Source organism: Panthera tigris, chromosome E1 (genome assembly GCF_018350195.1).
Source record: "Panthera tigris isolate Pti1 chromosome E1, P.tigris_Pti1_mat1.1, whole genome shotgun sequence".
Classification (NCBI taxonomy): Eukaryota; Metazoa; Chordata; class Mammalia; order Carnivora; family Felidae; genus Panthera; species Panthera tigris.
In genome coordinates this window covers 17,061,940-17,081,955 of record NC_056673.1, presented here as the reverse complement: position 1 = coordinate 17,081,955, position 20,016 = coordinate 17,061,940, and the positions used below count along the sequence as shown (strand labels likewise).

Below are 20,016 nucleotides of genomic sequence, written 5' to 3'. Positions count from 1 at the left end.
TTTAGGCTATGGCCGCCTGGCAAAAAGAGGCCCGGCTGCTAAGGGGATAGGTCCCCCAATCCAGGCTGAGCTCCCCCTCTCCCAGAGCTACAACGCTTTTCAGGATGATTCACCCCACTGCCCCCTCCCGCCCGCCAGCTCCACCTCTCGGTGGCCCAGGGACTACCTGGGCGTGGCCTAGGCTGAGAGGCACTGTCCAAACTTTGTTCCGGAAGCCCCCAGACCCACCACTGCAGACCTTCTGGGCCTGGGACTAGGGATAGAAGGTTTTCAGGATTTCCCTTGGGAGATGTCGCCAACTCAGGGAGCAGGACAGTAAAAAAGAAATCTCAGACAAGGTTCTAAAAACAGTTTAATGAGGAAACGTACACGCATTCTCCCGGCCACTCCTAGCCGTCCCTACTCCGCTCCAGCCCCCTCCCCAACTCTGGCCGCGGCCACAACACTCTGCTGACCCCTCGCGGTAGAGGTGGGCAGCGGTCCTCGGTTGCCTGAGGTGCCAGCTGGCTCCTCCCAGGCTGGAGAAAGGGGCGAGGCAGTCCACTCCTCCCTTATCCTTTCCCGCCTAGGCCTGGCACCGCAGGGTGTGGAGGAGGAAGGAGAGAAGACCACACAAAGAAACCTGAGAGAGGCGCGGAGAGTTTGCAAGCTTTTGCTAGCACCTCCCACACAAACACTTTTTGGATTGTTCTATCATGAGCTGGTATGGAATCCCTAATTCCTGTCCTGTTCTAGGGTGGACTCAAGAAGGCGCTGTGCCTGGTCCCGCCACCTGTCTCAGTCCGCCTGATTGGGGGCGGGACGCGCCGTTTCCAGGGTAGTTACTATCCTTAGCTCACCCCAGTAGGTAGTATTTCGAGTCTCATTTTAGAGGTGAGTGGTCTGAGGAAGCAGAAAATTTAAGCAATTTGCTTCTGGTCAGGCGGTTAGTAAGGGGGAATTCAGACTGCTCTAAGATCCCAATCCCCTCTCCCTTCAGGTCTGGGCCACGCCTCTAGATCCTTCCAGCCCTTGCAATAGGCAGCCCCAGAGGTCAATTCCATTTTACCACAGCGTCTGCAGGGACCCTTCTGGAAGGACCTTTGTGCCCCGGGGGTTATTCGGGAAGGAGACAGTCTCTGGAATCAGTCACTTCCTCTCTTGAGGGGACCGCATTGGGTGGAGGTGGGGAACTGCCACCTGCTGCTTTCTCTGCCCAGCCCCACTCTGGTCCTTGCAGAGGACAGCAAAGGGGGGGGGGGGGCGGAGGGGGGGAAGGGACTGTACTCCCAGCCTTAGTGGTCATTCCCTTTCTAATGTCAAGTGTGGAAGATGGAATTTAATAAGAGCGCGGGGAAGACTCCTACATAATATTTCACGTGACAGATCCCTGGTTGTTCCAACGACCACTAGTCCTAATGCCCCGAACCTTTCTCGGGATTCTCCCCCATCAGCCACTCTAGGAATCTGGATCCCATCTCACGTTCCACTGGGACCCAAACTCAATCCTGAAAGCCACGCTTTCCTGTGCCCCCAATGGTTGAGCAAGGCCTGTAGCCCCCTCCCTCACCAGCAAAAGGCAAAACGCCGGTGGGTGGGGGTGCGCCCCAGCCCGCCTGGCGTCAGGACACTGTCTCCGTTCCTGTCAGGCCTGACTCCCTCCCCATCCTCTCAGGGGATCAGGGGGACAGAGTGGGACACTCTCCGGCCGCCCGCCACCCCCAGTTCCACGAGGCGGACTACATGCCCCATGATGCCGCGGGGCCGAGCTACAACAAGCTCTGCCCCGGGCACCCGGGTCCCCCTCCCCTCTTCCCCGCATCCCCGCATCTCTCGCAGGCCGCTCGGGCTGAGGGCCGGGCAATGCAGCTGCGGGGAGCCGGGGGCTGCGGGCGCGCGTCCCTGCGGCGGCGTCCCCGGGGTTCGCGCCCCGTGCGCCCCCGCGCCCGCTGCGGGAGCCTGCTCCCTTCGCCGAGTGGCGTCTTTGTGTGCGGGGGTGTGGGAGGTGAGGCGCGAGTCCGCGCCGCGCCGCCGAGCGCCCGCTCCCTCCCCGGGCGGGTGGGGGCCTCTCCGCGCCGCCCGCCGCCGCCTCGCGAGGACGCCCGCGGCCCGCGCCTCCCGCACAGCGCCGGGCGCGCCGCCCCCGCCCGCCGGCGCCGCTCGCACATGCCCGAGCCGCAGCCCTGCGAGCAGGCAGCGCCGGCCCCCCGCCCCGCGGCCCCGGGCCCCGGCTCCGGCGCCGTCCCCCCTCCCCGGCCGGGCGCCGCGGCCCTGGCATGAGGAGCGGGCGATGATCCCAGCCAACGCCTCCGTCAGGAAGGGGCCCGAGGGCAAGTACCCGCTGCACTACCTCGTGTGGCACAACCGCCACCGCGAGCTGGAGAAAGAGGTCCGCGCCGGCCAGGTAAGAGCGCCGTCGGGGCGCCGCGGGGACCCCACGGCCGGGCACGCCCGCTGGGTGTGGGGAGGGGGCGCGGCGCGGGCTGTCCCGCCTCCCCGGCGAGTTTGCAGCGCTTCTTTGTTCGCAGCGGCGGCTTTTGTGCTTGTTGACCGGGAGAGGGTGATGGGAGCGGTCCCCGGCCGCTCCCCTCCGGCTCGGACGGACGGCCCACACGTGTTCTGGACCCTCCCAGGTTGGGGTAGGGGACGCTGTGCCCCTCCTCGGCCGGGGCGGAGGGCTGCGGGGAGGGGCTGCCGGGTCGGTCTGTGCTCCATGTGGTGAGAGAGTCCGCGGAGCAGCAGAGCAGCGACACCTCCCGCGTGAGTGTGCGGAGGTGGGCAAGGCCTGCGTCGGGAGGGGGTCACAGGTCAAGGATCAGAGAATGGGCTGTGGCACTCCAAGGCATCCCAGCCCCACCCAGTGCCCTCTACCCTCCCGCTGAGCTCTTCATCTATTTGCTCAGATTGAGCAGAGCCCCCGGGTCCCACAGACCTCAGCGCCCGCTCTGGAATGGAGAGTGGGGAGAGACTCCCTGTGGGGAAGCCCTGAAGGGCCTTGTCCAGGTGCTGAAAGGAACTCTCCTGCCCTCTGGGGTTGGGGCCTGGCTTCTTGGGCGCTGAGGAAGCTAGGGGCCGCTGGCCTCAGGATTTGGGGTTCTGTACACAAAGTGGGCCCCCTGGTTGCTGCCAGTCTGTGAGAATGAGTGGGTCAGCCAGCTTTGGCTGGGCAGTAGCCTCCAAGAAGACCAGGTAAGGGATGGGGTCTCCTGGTCATTCTTCAGGACCAAGGCAGGCACAGGTCACAGGTAGCTCCGACTCTGCCCTTAGTCCCCAGGCCACAGATGGGCCCTTGGGGTGTGGACAACTCACCCTCCAGGGTGGGGAAGCATGAGCTAGTGCTGGGCCCAGCCTGCTCTGGTTTGCCTCAGGTTGAGGCCTGCAGACTTGGCCGGGATCTGAGACCCCAGGGCCATGGGAGTGGTTTGCTCAGGAGTGGTCCCCTTTGGGAATATGCCTTTGGAGGGCCACTTCCTGAGTCACAGGAAGTTCATTTTGAGGAGCTGCCTGCTTCCCAAAGGACGAGTGAGGGGGGGAGCAAGGTGAGGGTTGGGGAGTCTCTGAAGTCCACTACTGAGCCCTCAGAGTAGCAAGGCATCTGCCTCTGCAGAGCAGTCCTAGGAAATGTTGGGGTGACCTGAGCCTCCAAGCTTCTGGGCTGGTTGGGGTGTCCACTTACTTTCCATCTCTGCTTAAACAAGGGTACTCCAAGTTGCTCCTCAGACCATGCCTCTGTTTTATCCATCATAAAGGACGTGGTTTGCAACCAGAGAGCCCTGGTAAAGGAAGCGAGGCCTGAGTGGTAGGTCCTGGGGGACAAAGATGAACAAACCAGGCACATCCCCCGCTCTCAAGGAGACCCCGTTCTGGTGCTGTGAGTGTGAACCAGGAAATAGAGTATGCTGTGCTGGGTGCTAAAACAGTTCAGTCTCTTCTGAGTCTTCTGTTTTCCTCCCCTGAGGGCAAAAGAAGACAAGCTTCTGACAGAGGTTAAGGCTGGAGGGATTTAAATCTGATCTGAGAGGAACTTCCTGATGGGGTGATAGATGATTGGTCCAAGGATTGTTAGGCAGAAGGCTAGTGGCTGAATCTCCAGAATGTCTCAGTTGTACTCCCTTGCCTGAGGGGTGGGTGGTTCTTTTCTTGCTGAGATTGGAGAGAGGCAAAATGCCCTGGAAGAAAAGACTCTCACCTAGGTCTCTCTGATTGATAGTACTCCAGTCAGCAGCCATCTTGCTGAAGTGAGGTCGAGGTGGGGAGCATTGGAACCCGCTGCAGGTAGGGGTACTTTGGGGCTGATGAGTGTGTTCCTCTTTCCCCTCAGGCTGCCACAGAAACTAGGCACCAGGTTCACCAGTATCTCCAGCCTCCCATCCCTCCCACTTCCCTGGTGTGTTTGTGTCTCCTTGAAATGGACACTGCCTACCCTGATCTAGGATAGCAGGAATATAGGGCAATGGTTGAAGTTAACCCTTGTTCAACCACAAAGGAGTCAGGCCAGTCCTCTCCCTTGCTCCAGGGTTGCCAAGAAGGGGAATGCCAATCCTTCTGCATGGAAGAGGCCCCTGGCTGTATCTCCACATTAGGGCTGATGCAGAGTGGTCCTTGCATCCAAATAGGCACTGCTCAGTCCTCCAGGCATCAGGGTCCCAGGGGGAGCTGAGGGTGCCCAACCCAGCCCTTTACTGCTGGGGATAATCCTGGGGGCAGCGTTCTAACATCATAACAAAACCCCATAGACCCTAAGCATTCCATCCAGCGGGGGTTCCCTGACCTCTGGTTCTCCTGGCACCAGCTGTCACAGAAAACACCCAGGCTTTGCTCAAGCACATACCAGCTGGGTTTCCCTGGTCTTCACCTGGCATAGCTGCCTGTTCTTCGCTCCAAGAAAGCCCCGCAGAGGCCCTCCCATGGGCAGCCTTGGCAATGCTGGCAGGCTGGGGAGGGGGATGGAATGGCGGGTTTCAGAGCAGGTTCATTGGCTTTGCTTAGGGCCCCCACCCCCATAGCTCTGTTGGGGGCTGGAATCAGGGAGTGGTGGGGAGACTGGAGGTGCTCATCAGGTGTTTTGGTGACGGGAAGGATCTATGACCACCCCTAGTTGGCACCCAGCAGTATGATGGTTGCTGGGTGCCCTTTGTCCTGCTATGCACACACCCTGCCAGGTTGGGAGGGGGCATGGGGCTGTAGGCCAGTGGATGTGCTAGTTTCCCCTTGGCTAACAATGCCCTGAGGTTGGCACAGCCAGCTGAGCACAGCCCGGGTTCCTGAGTCAGAAGTCCCTGGTGTTCCCTGCGGGGCAGGAGGTGGAGGTTCGGCTGTGTGGCTCCCTGTGGGAGGGCCAAGGGGGGCAGGGTTCTTTCCTGGCAACAGAGACTCTGGAGGGGGCCAGACTGTTCCCAAGGAAACATTTCTTTCTTCCTGGGGCTGCCTCCATCATGGTCTTCCTTCCTGCTTTCCTCAGTTCATCCTTCTAACCTAGAGGCAGGCAAGATGGGACTGTGGGGACCCTAGATGCTCAGACAGAGGTTACCCCACCCAAGGTACCTGGTGTGTCCCAGAACACCTGTGATCCCCTGTCCCCTAACATAGGCAGACCTAGGTGTGGGCCATCACTACATCTGGTGAGTGGGGAAGCTCAGGAGAGGGACCCACAAACCCCAGAAACCCCAAATCAATGTGTCTGGGAAGCAGATGGGGAGGGGCTGCGTGGGGTAGGGTGGGAGGAGAGTGAGCAGGTGCCACCCTCTCCTATCCAACTCAGCTTGAGGAAGCATCCGGCCTCCCTGCCCCTTGAGTGAGCTCAGGCCTACCTGGTGGAGGCTGCGGGGCTCGGAAGTAGTGACCACACCAGACACCGGTTGTCCTCTTTCTGGCTGGGGGAGGCGAGGGAGCAGGGAAAGGAGATCAAAGCTGAGCATGCATGGCTCTATGCGCTGGGCCCTTCACCTTTCTTTTCCGGCTCTATACGTTTGGTGTGCCCTTGTAAGGTTTCATCTAACAAAAGGATTCTGCTAATGCTAAATAAGTTTGAAAAATAACCTGCTAGTGCCTGTGGGTTCAAGGGGTATGCATGTGCCAATAAGCTGGCAGCAAACTTAGGTGTGACCCCTACAGATCCAGAAGGCAACTGAGCTTGCAGATGCTGGTACACTTATGGGAGCACATGGACCCTCAGTGTGGGGGCAAAAGGAGTGGATTCTTGTGGATTCCTATGGTACCTGTTCACGTGTGCGTGTGTGTAGGTGTGTGCCTGAGTGGAAGCAGGGAGTCTCTCTGCCCAGGGAGCCTCAGCCCCTGAGCTCAAAAGACTCCTGCTTTTGACTCCAGCTGAGGCCTGCTGGGGTGCAGAGTTTCATTCTCTTGGTGGTGAGGTCTGGGTGTTAGGTTTCAGAGGAAACCTTTTCATTCTAGCAATTAAATAGCTGCAGGCCTTTGCTTTGGAAATTAATGAATTCTTCCACCTGGGCGTGGGGCAAGGTGCCACTTTCACTGCAGGCCATGCTTTGAGCAGGTGTGGGGAGCTTCCTTGAGGGGTTGGCTGGGTGTATGTGGGGGGGGGAGGGGGGGCTGTGTTAGCCCTGGAAAACAACAGGGCCCTGGGGACCCTGGGGAGAGCTCCCCAGGAGTGGAGGTGGGGAGGGGCAGCCAGGCCCAGCTAGCAGCACCAGCCTCTCTCTGGGTCCTGGAGGTGAGGCACCTGAGGCGGAGGGTGGCAGGCAGCATCTGGAGCTCTGGGGCTGGGCGGGGTGCCCTGTCAGCTCCCTGGGGCCTTGTTAGCAGCGCAGCAGTAGTAGCATCTGGGACAGGGCTGGTGGGACGCATAGACACATAGACTTTCAGCTGCTGCCCCATGGGAAGGCTCCTCCTGACTTCCCTGGGCTCAGGGTCTGTGGATCCTGCACTCCCACCCCCAGACTGAGGGCCCCACTTAGGCTGGACACAGAGGGGCTCAGCCCATCCCATAATAGATGAAGAGTAAAGAACGCAGTCCTTGTTGTAGGGGAGCCAATGTAGAGGAGCGTAAGATGGGGTGGGGAGAGGGGTGCTTGGATCTCTAAGCCACAGCTCAGAACGCCACGTGGGCTAGGTACATTTTTTTTTTTTGAGGCTCCTAATATATTTAAAAATGAAGAAATGGGGGCGCCTGGCTGGCTCAGTCATTAGAGCATGTGACTCTTCATCTCAGGGTCATGAGTTCAAGCCCCATGTTGGGCATGGGGCCTACTTAAAAAATTAAAAATAAAGAATGAATAAATGCCAACACAGGGTTATTAAAATCATATAAATTACTTAAATTATTCAAAATGTCTTGTTTCTGACAAAGGAGTTAATTCTCATGTTTTAAAAAATATTTAGCTGTTGCTAGAAGAATTATAATGAAAAGCTGTAGTCCTCACTTACCGCCCTCGTTCCCTGGAGGCGACCAGTTTGGACTTTAGGCTGTTCTGTTATTTACCTCCAAGATTACAAACAATATACATCTACAACTACCTCTTGGCTTATCAGTTTTACATTGTATTGCTTTCCCCTCCCCAGGTCCCTTAAATATAGTCATTTATGCATCTGTTGAACAAATATTTATTAAGCACCAGTTACGTGCCAGGCACTGTCTAGAGACTGGGAATATAGCATTGAACAAAACACAAGGACCCTCCCTTTGTGGGGCTTACAGTCTAGATGAGGGAGACAACGAACAAATGAACAAGTAATTTAATGTTGGAAGAGAACTAAAGCAGGATCGGGGCAACAGATAGACAAATAGCAAGTGTCATTTAAGATGGATGGTAAGGGCAGGCCTTTTTAAGGAGGTGACATTTGAGCAGCCACCTGAATGAAGTGAGGGAGAAAGTGCTGTGGCTATCTAGGGTATCCAGCAGAGTGGAACTGGGAGGAGAGGTGGGAGAGCACATGAGTTCAAGGAGACATCCAGGGCTGCTGGATTCTATTCTAAACAGGATGGGAGGTCTTGGGGAAGTTTTGAGCTAAAGGATGTCAGGACCTGAGGGACATTTCACAGGATGATGGAGGCTAGGATGGGTCATGTGGAGACTAGACCTAAGAAGCCAAGAGAGGAGTGAAGAAACCAGTGAGGGGCCTACAAGGCCACCAGGTGAGATAGGATGGCTGCCACCAGAATGGTAGCCTGAAGGTGATGAAAACAGAGAACAGTCTGGGTCTGTTTTGAAGGTAGAGCCCATAAGGTCAGGCCTCGCTGATGGATTTGATATAGAAGGTAAGAGAAAAGGAAGAGATAAAGACAGTTACAAAGTGGTTTTTTTGTTTTGTTTTGTTTTGTTTCTTTTTACCAGGGCACCTGGCTGGCTTAGAGCATGACTCTTGATCTTCGGGTCATGAGTTTGAGCCCCACATTGGGGGTAGAGATTACCTAAAATAAATAAATAATTTAAAATAAAGTTTTATTTTATTTTTTTACCAAAAGGGGGAGAGAATTGAGGTAATGTTTCCTATGAGGGGAGAATTGGGGCAGGTGTAGCTGTCCAGGAATGGCTGGGAAGAAGGCAAAGGGAAAGACAAAAAGTCATGGGAAGTCAAGGTGTCTCTTCTTGTTTCATGAATTCAGTTATCTTTTCATATATTTCTGAGGATATAAATTACTGTTCCCCTCTCCCCAAAAGTGTTCTTGTATTTCCTGCATTGACAGTGTATCCTCTAGGTTTTTAGCATCTATCTGCATGGTTTGGTCTCTTTCATATTGGCAGCTTTCCTCAAATGTCCAGGCACCCTTGGCTGTCGGGGCATATTTAAGAATGTGGGTGTGGAGCTCATTGATGCATGGGTGGTATTACTGTCAAACGATGGGTGCAAGCTGGCCTGCTTATTGGAGGGTCCCCAGAGGTCCGTACCCAGAGGTTTTCGGTGCCTCTAGTTTCTCCAAGAAGAATTCTCCAGTCTCCTGCTGGGGTGGGATGGGGCAGTTGCGTGTACTGTCAGGCTGTTAGTGGTTCAGGACCTGAGGCAGGAAGGGACTGGGCTTTCACCGTTCACTAGTTTTCAGCCCCATGACCTCATCTTCAGACCAGTGTCCCCAAGTCCAGTGGGTCTCAGGCTCAGTTTATACAGAGAATAAATTTCTGGCATCCTATGGAGGGGAAGGGGGACATCTCCCAGCTTTATAAGATTGGGGAGGGGGCCAAGGGTTCTGAATTTTAACCAGCCTCCCCCACCCCCCTGGATTTAGCTCTGAGCCTCACTCATACCTCTGCCATTCCCACTGCCTTCATGTTCTGGACATTTCAAGGGTGGTCTGGCTTGACACTCACTGGGGTTCCCCTATGAGTGTTTGGGTTCTAGTACCCTCTGCTCCACTGAGTCCGTTGTAATGCCCCAGCCACTTTCTATGTTCTAAAGATGTGTTAACATTTCTCATCTGCTAGCATCTCTTCTCTTTACTCTTGTGGGTTTTAAATATTTTATTGACATTCTTACACTTACTCACAAATTTTCCTTTTGAGGCACTCTTCATTCCTTTGTACAGATCTAAGTTTCCATCGGTTAACATTTTCCTTCCACCTAAATAACTTCCTTTAACATTTCTTGCATGTCTTCTGGTGATAAATTCTCTTAGCTTTTTTTGTTTGTCCACAAAAGTCTTCATTTCCCCTCCATTTTTGAAGGATATTTTTACACAGGACAGAGAATTCTAGGTCGACATTTTTCCCCCCAGCACTTTAAACATTTCATTCGATTGTTTTCTAACTTGCATGGTTTCTGTTGAGAAGTATGCAGTATTTCCTGTATTTGTTCTTCTAGACATAGTGTGTCTCATTTCTCAAAATGATTTTATTATTGTTTTTTTAAGATTTATTTATTTTTGAGAGAGAGAGTGAGAGAGCACGTGCACGCAAGTAGGGGAGGGGTGGAGAGACGGGACAGGATCCAAGGTGGGCTCCATGCTGACAGCAGCGAGACCCATGTGGGGCTCGAACCCACGAATAGTGAGATCATGACCTGAACTGCAGTCTCACCGCTCAACCAACTGAGCCACCCAAGCGCCCCTCAAAATGATTTTAAGATTTTCTTTTTATCACTAAGCTTTCAGCAGTTGATTATGATGGGCCTGGGTGTAGTTTTCTTGGTGTTTGTCTTGGTTGGGATTCATTGAGTTTCTTGGTTCTGTGGGTTTATCATTGTGTTAGCTTGTGCAGAAAATTACCACAGATTGGGTAATTTTATTCTTTCATTCTTTGGGAGTTTGGAAGTCCAAAGTCAAGGAGTCAGCAGGGCTCCACTCCTTCCAAATGCTTAAGGGGAGAATCCTTCCTTGCCTCTTCCAGCTTCTGGTATCTCCAGGCATTTTTTGGCTTGTGGCTGCATAACTCCGGTCTCTGCCTCCTCTTTACATGGAACTTCTCCTCTCTCCATGGATCTCTCCTTTGTAGGTCTTATAAAGGCAGGTCATTGGATTTAGTTAGGGCCCACCTGCAAAATCCAGGCTGATCTCATCTTGAGATCCTTACCTTAATTTCACCCACAAATACCCATCACTCACAGGTTCTGGGGGTTAGAGTATAAACATATATTTTGGGGGGACACCACCATTCAACCCCCTATAGTAGCTTTTTTAAAACAACAAATTTGGAAAAATGTTGGTTGTTGTCTCTTTAAATGTCTTATTTCTCCCACTTTCTTAGCCTAGCCTCTGGGACTCCAATTACATATATGTTAAAATGCCTTATAGTGTCTCACATATTGTTGAGGCTCTTTGAATGTTTTTCAGTACTTTTTCCCTCTTCTGTGCTCCATTTCTGTTCTCTGTGCTATAGTTCTATTGTTATGTCTTCAAACTCACTGATTTTTTTTTTATTCTTTAGTGTCTAATCTTTAAAAAATTTTTCTTTAGATGTTTATTTATTTTTGAGAGAGAGAGAGAGAGAGAGAGTGTGAGTGAGGGAGGGGCAGAGAGAGAGGGAGACACAGAATCCGAAGCAGGCTCCAGGATCTGAGCTGTCAGCACAGAGCTCGATGTGGGGCTCAAACTCATGAACCATGAGAGCATGACCTGAGCCAAAGTCAGACATTTAACCGACTGAGCCACCCAGGTGCCCCTATAGTGTCTAACCTATTTTTTTTTTTTAACGTTTTACTTATTTTTGAGAGACAGAGAGAGAGAGTGTGAGTAGGGGAGGGGCAGAGAGAGAGGGAGACACAGAATCTGAAGCAGGCTCCGGGCTCCGAGCTGTCAGCACAGAGCCCAACATGGGGCTCAAACCCATGAATGGCAAGATCGTGACCTGAGCCGACGTCTGATGCTCAACTGACTGAGCCACCCAGGTGCCCTGTCTAATCTATTCTTAATTCCATCCTATGAATTTTTCATTTCAGATATTGTACATATCTCTCATTTCTTTCCCCATGAACATTGTGTTCATGTTTTTCTTTCAACTCTTGAGCACATTAAACTATTCATCATCTTTATCATTTCTGACTATGTTTCTGTTAAATGATTTTTCTCCTGATTATGGGTCATATTTTCCTATTTCTTTGCATGTCTGATAATTTTTTTCTAGTAATTTGTAACTGGATGTTAGATACTGCAAACATCGTAATGTTAAGCATCTGGATTTTATTGTCTTCCTTTAAAGAGTGTAAGGCTTCGTTCTAACAGACTGAGTTAAGTTACTTGTAAATCAGTTTGATCCTTTTGAGGTTATTTTTAATCGTTATTAGATTGGGTTTAGGTGAGCCTTTTCTCTAGAGATAGTTTAATCCTACTACAAAGGCATCACCATTCTTGGGTCTCTGTTGAATACCTTGTGCAAACAACAAAGACCTTCTATTCTAGCAGGTTGGAGTTTGAATGTCTCCCTGCCCTGAGACATGAGTGCTGGAAATTTACCAGCTTATTGCTCCTCTTCTGTCTAGTATTGCTGAGTTTCACTCTACATAGGTGAGGTTTGGTATTCTGCAAAGACTCAGAGGAACCCCATGCAGATTTCTGGAGTCCCTTGTTTGCATATCTCACTCCTTCCTGGAACTTGGTCCTGCAACTTCTTGCTACCTCAGCCTCCCTGAACTCCTCTGTCTCCTCAACTCCTCAGCAAGTCTACCATGCTCTGCTAGGGATTCCCCGCCTCCTGCATTGCTGTCTGGAATGATACTCCCAGGTAGAAATCTAGGCAATCATAGGGCCTACCTTATTTGTTTCTCTTATTTCAGGGATCATAGTCCTGGACTACTTGTTGCCTAATGTCTGAAAACAATTATTTCATGTATTTTGAAGTATTTTTATCTGTTATAATGGGAGGGTGGTTTCAGGTATCTCACTATAGTTGGAATAGAAGCCATTTACTGGCATTTTAATCAAGTTTGGGGAAGGAGGAGTTACATGCATGTCGTCAGTTCACTGTATTTAGCTAGAGGTCTTAGACTCCTGAAATATATTTAAATATTTATGTTTTTATCACACAACAAAAATCTCATGCAATATAATTATGCTATCCACAAAACAATAATAGGATTTGTAAAAAAAAAAAAAAAAAAAAAAGTGTTAATACATAGTGTCCCACATATAAAGGACATGGGTTTGAAGTTGTACCATATTCTTTCATTCCTATCAATATATTACAGCAATTGTTTGTTAAACCTCACTCAGTGATAATGTCAATGATCTAAATTGATAGCCCTTCCTGAAAGTGTGGTCTTGGACCTGTAGGATAAATCTAGTCTCAAGTGCTCTCCTTGGCCAACAGCCTGTCTCGACCACCCTTCAGCTCTGGGATTATTCTTCAAAGTTAGCCCACTGGGCCTTGGAAGAGTGAACCCAGTCAGGGGACTGAGGTGGACAGGAAAGGAGGAAGGTCCTTCCTTTCTCAGGGCTACTTCCTGCCCTGTCCTACAAGCCTCTTTTCACCCACCTGACCCCAGCTCATTGTGTCTGTCTTTTCCATTGCCTTGTAAGGTGAGCAAGGCAGGGCAGCCAGGTGGTTGCTGCTTCCCTAGAGGCTGTTGGGTTCAGATGGGCTGCCTCAGAAGTGACCAGGGATACGTCTTCACCTCCTTCTCCAGGTGGACATCGAGCAGCTGGATCCCCGTGGGCGGACCCCCCTGCACCTGGCCACCACACTGGGACACCTCGAGTGTGCCCGTGTGCTCCTGGCACACGGTGCAGATGTGGGCAGGGAGAATCGCAGCGGCTGGACAGGTGGGCACCCCTGCTCACCCCAGCCCCACAGCCAGCGTCTCCCAGCTTCATATCCTCACCCTTGGTTTGCTGACGGGGGCCACAGGCAGGGTCCTGACCTGTGACTTTGCCTCCTCCCCCCACCCCCAGTGCTTCAGGAGGCTGTGAGTACCCGGGACCTGGAGCTGGTGCAGTTGGTGCTGAGGTACCGGGACTACCAGCGGGTGGTGAAGCGGTTGGCGGGCATCCCCGTGCTCCTGGAAAAGCTGCGCAAGGTGAGGGCCAGCCTCTCAGCCTCCCCACAATGCATTTGAACCCTGTCTCTAGCACAGGCTTAGCTACTCTCTTTTTCATCCTCCAGGCCCAGGACTTCTATGTGGAGATGAAATGGGAGTTCACTAGCTGGGGTAAGGGGGCCGATGGGGGCCTCTCTGGGCATTCTCCCACCTCAGGGCTTTTGCACCTGCTGCTCCCCTGCCTGGAGCTCTATTGCCACAGCTCTTCCTGTGGCTCCTTCTCATCTTTTAGTTCCCACCTCAGTGCCAACTCCTTGGCTAGGCTTTTCCACATTGCCTCAGACACTGTCTTGATTCCATTATTATTATTTCCTTCACTTTGTAATGATTTGCTCATTTGTTTGTTACTTGTCACTCCTTGCCAGAAAGTAAGCTCCAAGAGGGCATGTTCAGTGTTCTATCCTCATTGACTAGAACAGTGCCTGGTACACAGTAGGTATTCAATAAATATTTGTTGGGAGATTGAAAGGTTGAGTGAATGAATTAACAAATGGTGGCTATTAGGGACTTGATAGCGGCTGAGACGTGCCCATCTTCAACTTCGGGTTGCTTACATCTGAGTGACGGGTCTCCATTCACCTGGGGGGAGTTTGGAAAGGGGCTGCTCTCCCACTATCTCTGTTATCCTTGCCCAGCCACAACACTGACCCTGACCCCTATGCCCTGAGGTGGCCCAGGCTGGGTGGACCAGGCAAATTGAAGCCACTCTGACCTTCCCTTCCACCTAGTGCCCTTGGTGTCCAAGATCTGCCCTAGTGACACCTACAAAGTGTGGAAGAGTGGGCAAAACCTGCGGGTAGATACCACGCTCTTGGGCTTTGACCACATGACGTGGCAGCGAGGGAACCGCAGCTTCGTCTTCAGGGGCCAAGGTCAGGCAGGGCAGGAGGTGGGGCAAGGTGGGAAGGCCGGGGACAGCTCCACGCCACCCCTGACCCCCCTGTGCTATTCTGTGGCTGGCAGACACAAGCGCCGTGGTCATGGAGATTGACCACGACCGCCGGGTGGTGTACACAGAGACTCTGGCACTGGCTGGGCAGGACCGTGAGCTGCTGCTGGCTGCTGCCCAGCCCACTGAGGAGCAGGTGCTGAGCCGGCTTACCGCGCCTGTTGTCACCACACAGCTTGACACCAAGAACATCTCCTTTGAGAGGTGAGTGGGCGCAGCCCTCGTAGCCTAGAGCCAGGCTGCTGGATGCCCCCTCACCTGGACCACTCTGCTTCCCCAGGAACAAGACTGGCATCCTGGGCTGGCGCAGTGAGAAGACAGAGATGGTGAATGGGTATGAAGCCAAGGTGAGGCCACCGCTCCCTGGTACCAGAACCTGCCAAACTCTTGCCTGTAGTGCCCTGGGCAGGGGTTTCCTGACCACTCTTTTTCAGCCTTGGAGGTGCAGAGGCAATGCAGCAAGGAGGGAAGGGCACTAGACTAAGAGGCAACTGATGAGAATGGCCCGAGTTCAAGTGCTTATTACTATACTCATGTTTGAGACTGTGTTCTGATGTTTTGTATGTATGTGTGAATACATATGTACACACACACACACATATTTAATCCCAACAACCTTTTTGGGTAGGTGCTATTATTATTCCCATTTTACAGGTGTTTGTTGAGCCTTTCCAACAGGAACCTTCTGTGGGGTGGGGTATTGGCCCATTCTGTGATGAGGAAGGAGGCTTGGAGCGGTTCCATGACCTGTCCAGGGTCACACAGCTACAGGTGACAAAGCCAAGGTTTAGACCTTGGCTGCCTAACTCCAAAGCCCGACCTTTACTCCTAAGAATACCTTGTTGGTCACGCTGGGACCCCTACATCACCCTTGTGGGGCCACATGGTGCCGCTGGTAAAGGAAGGAACTAACAAATGCTGCCAGGCTCTGCATTGTGTCCTGGAAGCGTTCCCTGGCCCTGCAGACTGCGTTAAGGCCTCTGCTTTTTGTTCCCACAGCCCTCTGCAACCTTCACCAGAGTGAATCACACTATATTATAACTGCCCATTTCCTTATCTCTTCAAATAGTGTGTGAGCCTCAAAAGGGTGGGGATTGTCTCTAGTAGTGCTTGTTCACCACTGAGTGGTGCACGTTCATCACTGTCCCTGATGCCTGCCTCAGTGCCTGGCACATAAAGTCTCCTCACAGAATGTTTGTTCAGTGAATAAGAGAATGGATGAATGACTTCAGATATTTACTTGCCCAAAGGCTGGGAGATGGAGCAAACAACTCCCCCATCCCCCAATGGACCCTTCCTTGCAGAAAGTGTTCATAAGGCCCTTGGGGGCTGGGGATAGGGTACTGGAATTGTCTTTGAGCCCTTTCCTCATCTGTCGCCAGGTATATGGGGCATCCAATGTGGAGCTCATCACCCGGACACGGACAGAGCATCTTTCAGAACAGCACAAGGGCAAGGTCAAAGGTAATAAGCAGTGGTGGAGTGGCCGGGGAGGGGTGGTGTAAGGAAGCAGCTCCCACTTGAGTACCTCCATCAGTATTCCCTGTGACATCCCAGCAAAAACCAGGATAGTTTATTCACGTAAATAGGTTTCAGTTCAAGTGCCAAGTGCTAATAATTGGGAGTGACTGTCTGGAGTGCAGCTAGGAAGATTCTAAGGCAACATCTGGGCTCAGTGGGAAGGAATTCTACAACTGGTAACTGACGTCTGCCTTGGATTTGGGAGTGGAAATGTCATGTATGCTACTTATTGGCCATTCCAGTCTAGTGGAACATACCCTAAGCAGAAAGTCAGGGGGTCTGTCACTGATGCTTTGTGCCTCTTGATACTACACCTGACTCTCTGGGCACTGGTTAGGCTGCCTAAGGTAGAAAGACAATTCCTACCTCACAGGGGAACAAAATGAGGTAATTAAGATGGAAGTGCTTGAAGGAAAACACACACATACACATACATCCCCTAAAACTGCTCACCAAAAGCAGGTATTTTTCGTCCAGTGTCACCAACCTGGACACTTTTGGAAGTTTCTCCTAAGCCCCAGGCCTACTTTTATTCCCACTGTGCCTGTAGTGTTCCTCGCCCCTGGCCTTTGGAGTCCTCAGTCACCTTCACATGAAGGTGCCTGAGAGTTTGGTGTGGGTGAGCAATCCTCCCTACCTGCCAGGAACCAGCCTCCTCCTTAGATCGGGGGTGCGTCACTTCTGAGGGTTGCAGTGCCCTCTGAGATGCTACGTTTCTTGTAGGCTGTAAGACACCTCTGCAGTCCTTCCTGGGAATTGCTGAACAGCATGGGGGCCCCCAAAATGGGGTGAGTATGTGCCAGGGGTGCCCTTGTGTGGAAGGGTGTGGATGTGGCTCAGGAGACCTGGGAGGCGTCCTGCCTAGCATGGCCTGCGTGGAACTACTTTCCACAATGCCCGAGGCCGTGTCAGCTCCACAGTGGCAGGGGGGATAGCTCTGGGGCCCATGATACCAAATGGCTGGCCTGGCATCAGAGACTGACAGGCTCATGGGCACTTCCTCATGTGGTACAGACCCTGATCACTCAGACTCTGAGCCAAGCCAACCCCACTGCCATCACTGCAGAAGAATACTTCAACCCCAACTTTGAGCTTGGCAACCGGGACATGGGCCGCCCCATGGAACTGACCACCAAGACACAGAAGTGAGGCCCCCTGCCGGTGCTGGGGAGGGGTGGGTAGGCCAGGGCTGGACGGGGTCTCCAGAATGTATTGGGTGGGAGGCCGTGGCTTCTACTATGTCCCTCACCCCTTGGGATCTGGGGGGGGCAGGTTCAAGGCCAAGCTGTGGCTGTGTGAGGAGCATCCCCTGTCCCTGTGTGAGCAGGTGGCCCCCATCATTGACCTCATGGCTGTCAGCAATGCGCTTTTCGCCAAGCTCCGGGATTTCATTACCCTGCGCCTGCCGCCTGGTTTTCCTGTCAAGATTGGTGAGACCCCACCCCCATTTCTCTTCAGCCGCTGTTGGCTGGGGGGGGGGGGGGGGGGTGGGGGGGGGGGGGGGGTGGGGGTGGGTAGGGCTTAGATGAGGTAAAGATTGGGGATGCCTAAGGTGTGAGAAGGTGGGTGGTGGCACCTGACAGTTTCTTCATCCTCAGAAATCCCAATCTTCCACATCCTCAACGCTCGCATTACCTTCGGGAACCTCAATGGCTGTGACGAGCCAGTGCCATCGGTGCGAGGCAGCCCCAGCAGTGAGACCCCTTCCCCAGGCAGCGACTCCTCCAGCGTCAGCAGCTCCAGTTCCACGAGTGAGACCCCACCCTCTGCGCGCTGCCCTTACGTCCCTCCCCGCCCCGCCCCGCCCTTGCCCGTGCCCTTTCCAGGTGGGCGGAGGGTGGGGCCGCCCTCGCTCTGACGCCCAGCCTGGCGCCCTCAGCCTCCTGCCGCGGCTGCGAGATCTCCCCCGCGTTGTTCGAAGCCCCGCGCGGCTACAGCGTGCTGGGCGGCCAGAGGGAGGCGGCCACACGCGATGATGACGATGACCTGCTTCAGTTTGCCATCCAGCAGAGCCTGCTTGAGGCGGGTAGTGAGTATGATCAGGTGCGTCCCTGCCACCCCGCCGCCCCTGCCCGGCTGCAGCGCCACCCTGGCTGACTGGCCCATGTCCCTCCCTCCAGGTCACTATCTGGGAGGCGCTAACCAACAGCAAGCCTGGCACTCACCCCATGTCCTACGACGCTCGCCGACAGGACAGGTCAGTTCCCGCCAGTCCTGACTTGTCCTCCCTACCCCGAAATAACACATGCACATGTACCATGGTGCCCTGTCCCAGCGGGTGAGGATACTGCTGGCTGGGCAGCTCTTCTTGGCCCCAGGAAACCATGGTACCCTCTGTTGGGCCCCTGCTGGTTTCCAGAAGGCTTCCACCCCCACCGTTTCCTCACTCTGAGCAGTACTCCAAAAGCAGCCAGGGAGCAGGGGACAGGCCTCAAAGGCCTTCAGACCCTTACCAGGCAGGATGTCGGGGCTAGGGTTCTAGAAGATGCATGCCCACATGTGCTGGTCCACCGTCAACTGGGAGGATGGGCTTTGTAGGGGCTGAGATTCGTCACATCTGGGTGGGAGCCAGGGAGGTGATGCGGGATTCATCGCTTCCACCGGCGGGTGACGAGCCCTACTCTGTCTTCGGGCCTCCACACTGTCTCCTGGCCCCGCTTACGGGCAGGTGCGCCCGGAACCCTCGACGTATCTTACCCGCCCCCAGGAGCGCCCCGCCCACGCCGCAGCGCCAGCCTGCGCCCCCCGCGGCCCTGGCGTCGGTGCCCAGCCCTCGGCCCAGCCCGCGCCCCGGCCCAGGTGGCCATGTGTTCCGGAGCTACGACGAGCAGCTGCGGCTGGCCATGGAGCTGTCGGCGCAGGAGCAGGAGGAGCGGCGGCGGCGCGCGCGCCTGGAGGAGGAGGAGCTGGAGCGCATCCTGCGGCTCTCACTGACGGAGCAGTAGCGCCCACTGCCGGGCCCTTCGGCCACGCCCCGCGTGACCCGCCTCGCAGCGAGACTCGATCGCGCCCGCGCGCCCGCCGGGCTGCGGCCGGAGACTGACTGGAGCCGCAGCCTCGGGGGCATAGAGGCGCATCCGGCACCATGCGGGGAGGGGGTTCGGGGGACCGCGCGTTACCTGTCCTGGCCAGGGCCCTGTAGGCAGCTCGCACGGCCCGGTCCCCCTGCTTTGCTATCTCCTGACGCCCACCACTCTATCCTGGGCTCAGACTTGTCCAAGGGGGCCAGGCCGTCCTAAGGGGGAGCCGGGTCCTTAAAGGAGCATTGTCCCCATCCCTTGCTCCTTCTGGTCGGTCCTCCTTTTCTGCTCACAGAACCCACTGTAGGACACTGTCCGTGAAGCCTTTGCATCTCCGCTCTTCACCCCTGGGGGGCAGCTGAGCTCCCCACGTGCTGTGTTGCTGCTTTGTCCCAGACACAAACCAGCACGTCAAGGGCGCAGCTCCTCCTTCACCCCGGCATTTCAGCGTCAAGTGCACTTAGCGGGGTGCCCGGCTTCCCCAGCCCCCCACACCCCTCCCGGGTCTCAGGGTGGTCCCAGTTTCTCCTTGGGCGGCCAGAGGTTGTAGTCCCTATCCCCAAGGCACGCTTTTTGTGATCAGGAAGGGTGCCCAAAGTGGCCCCCCGGCCTGGGCAAGGCCTGGTTCCTTCATGATGTCTTGGCAAATGGGGGGCATATTTGGGCTGGGGGCAAGCACTAGACCCTGTCCCCCGGCCCCGCTTATGGGCAGGTGCACCATGGAGCCCTCTCACCGGCTCAGGGCCCTGGCACCACCACCCACCCCTTCCCACCAGCTGCTGCTAGCCCTCTGTGGTCGTGTGTCCCACCTGCCCCCACCCAGGGGCTGACTCTAAAACCCTTCATCCAATGGTGCTAACCCCCGGCTCCCCCCTGCCCCACCCCACCCACCCAGAGAAGCACAGACCCCGCTAGGGGCAGGGGCCCACTGCACACCCTTGTCCACCTTCTCAGGCTGGCCTTCCTGGCTCAGCCAGTGAGGCTCAGTAGGGACACAAAAGGGATGGAAGAAAAGAACAAAGAGAAACTGTTCCTCTCACCTCCTTCCCTGATGCCAGGGGCACCAGACTGACTCTGAGGCACAAATAAAAGAGGCTTCAAACCCAAGGC

The 20,016-nt window shown here is 54.4% G+C and overlaps 1 protein-coding gene across 2 annotated transcripts; it reads left to right on the top strand.

Annotated features, from left to right (window-relative positions):
* Positions 1 to 2,211: 2,211 nt before the first annotated feature.
* Positions 2,212 to 20,013, top strand: ANKRD13B (ankyrin repeat domain 13B). Of its 2 annotated transcripts, none has more exons than XR_006211202.1 (15): positions 2,212 to 2,383; positions 13,006 to 13,141; positions 13,271 to 13,395; positions 13,482 to 13,527; positions 14,145 to 14,288; positions 14,380 to 14,569; positions 14,646 to 14,712; positions 15,748 to 15,829; positions 16,610 to 16,674; positions 16,901 to 17,031; positions 17,214 to 17,316; positions 17,485 to 17,637; positions 17,766 to 17,929; positions 18,007 to 18,083; positions 18,594 to 18,676. XR_006211202.1 is itself a non-coding variant. In XM_042966625.1 (15 exons), exons 1-15 carry the CDS (start codon positions 2,270 to 2,272, stop codon positions 18,829 to 18,831), a joined length of 1,890 nt encoding a protein of 629 aa, XP_042822559.1. In that variant the 5' UTR covers positions 2,212 to 2,269; the 3' UTR covers positions 18,832 to 20,013. The 2 variants fall into 2 exon arrangements, 1 of the variants encoding a protein (XP_042822559.1); XM_042966625.1 differs by having other exon boundaries at positions 17,159 to 17,316; positions 18,594 to 20,013.
* Positions 20,014 to 20,016: the final 3 nt, after the last annotated feature.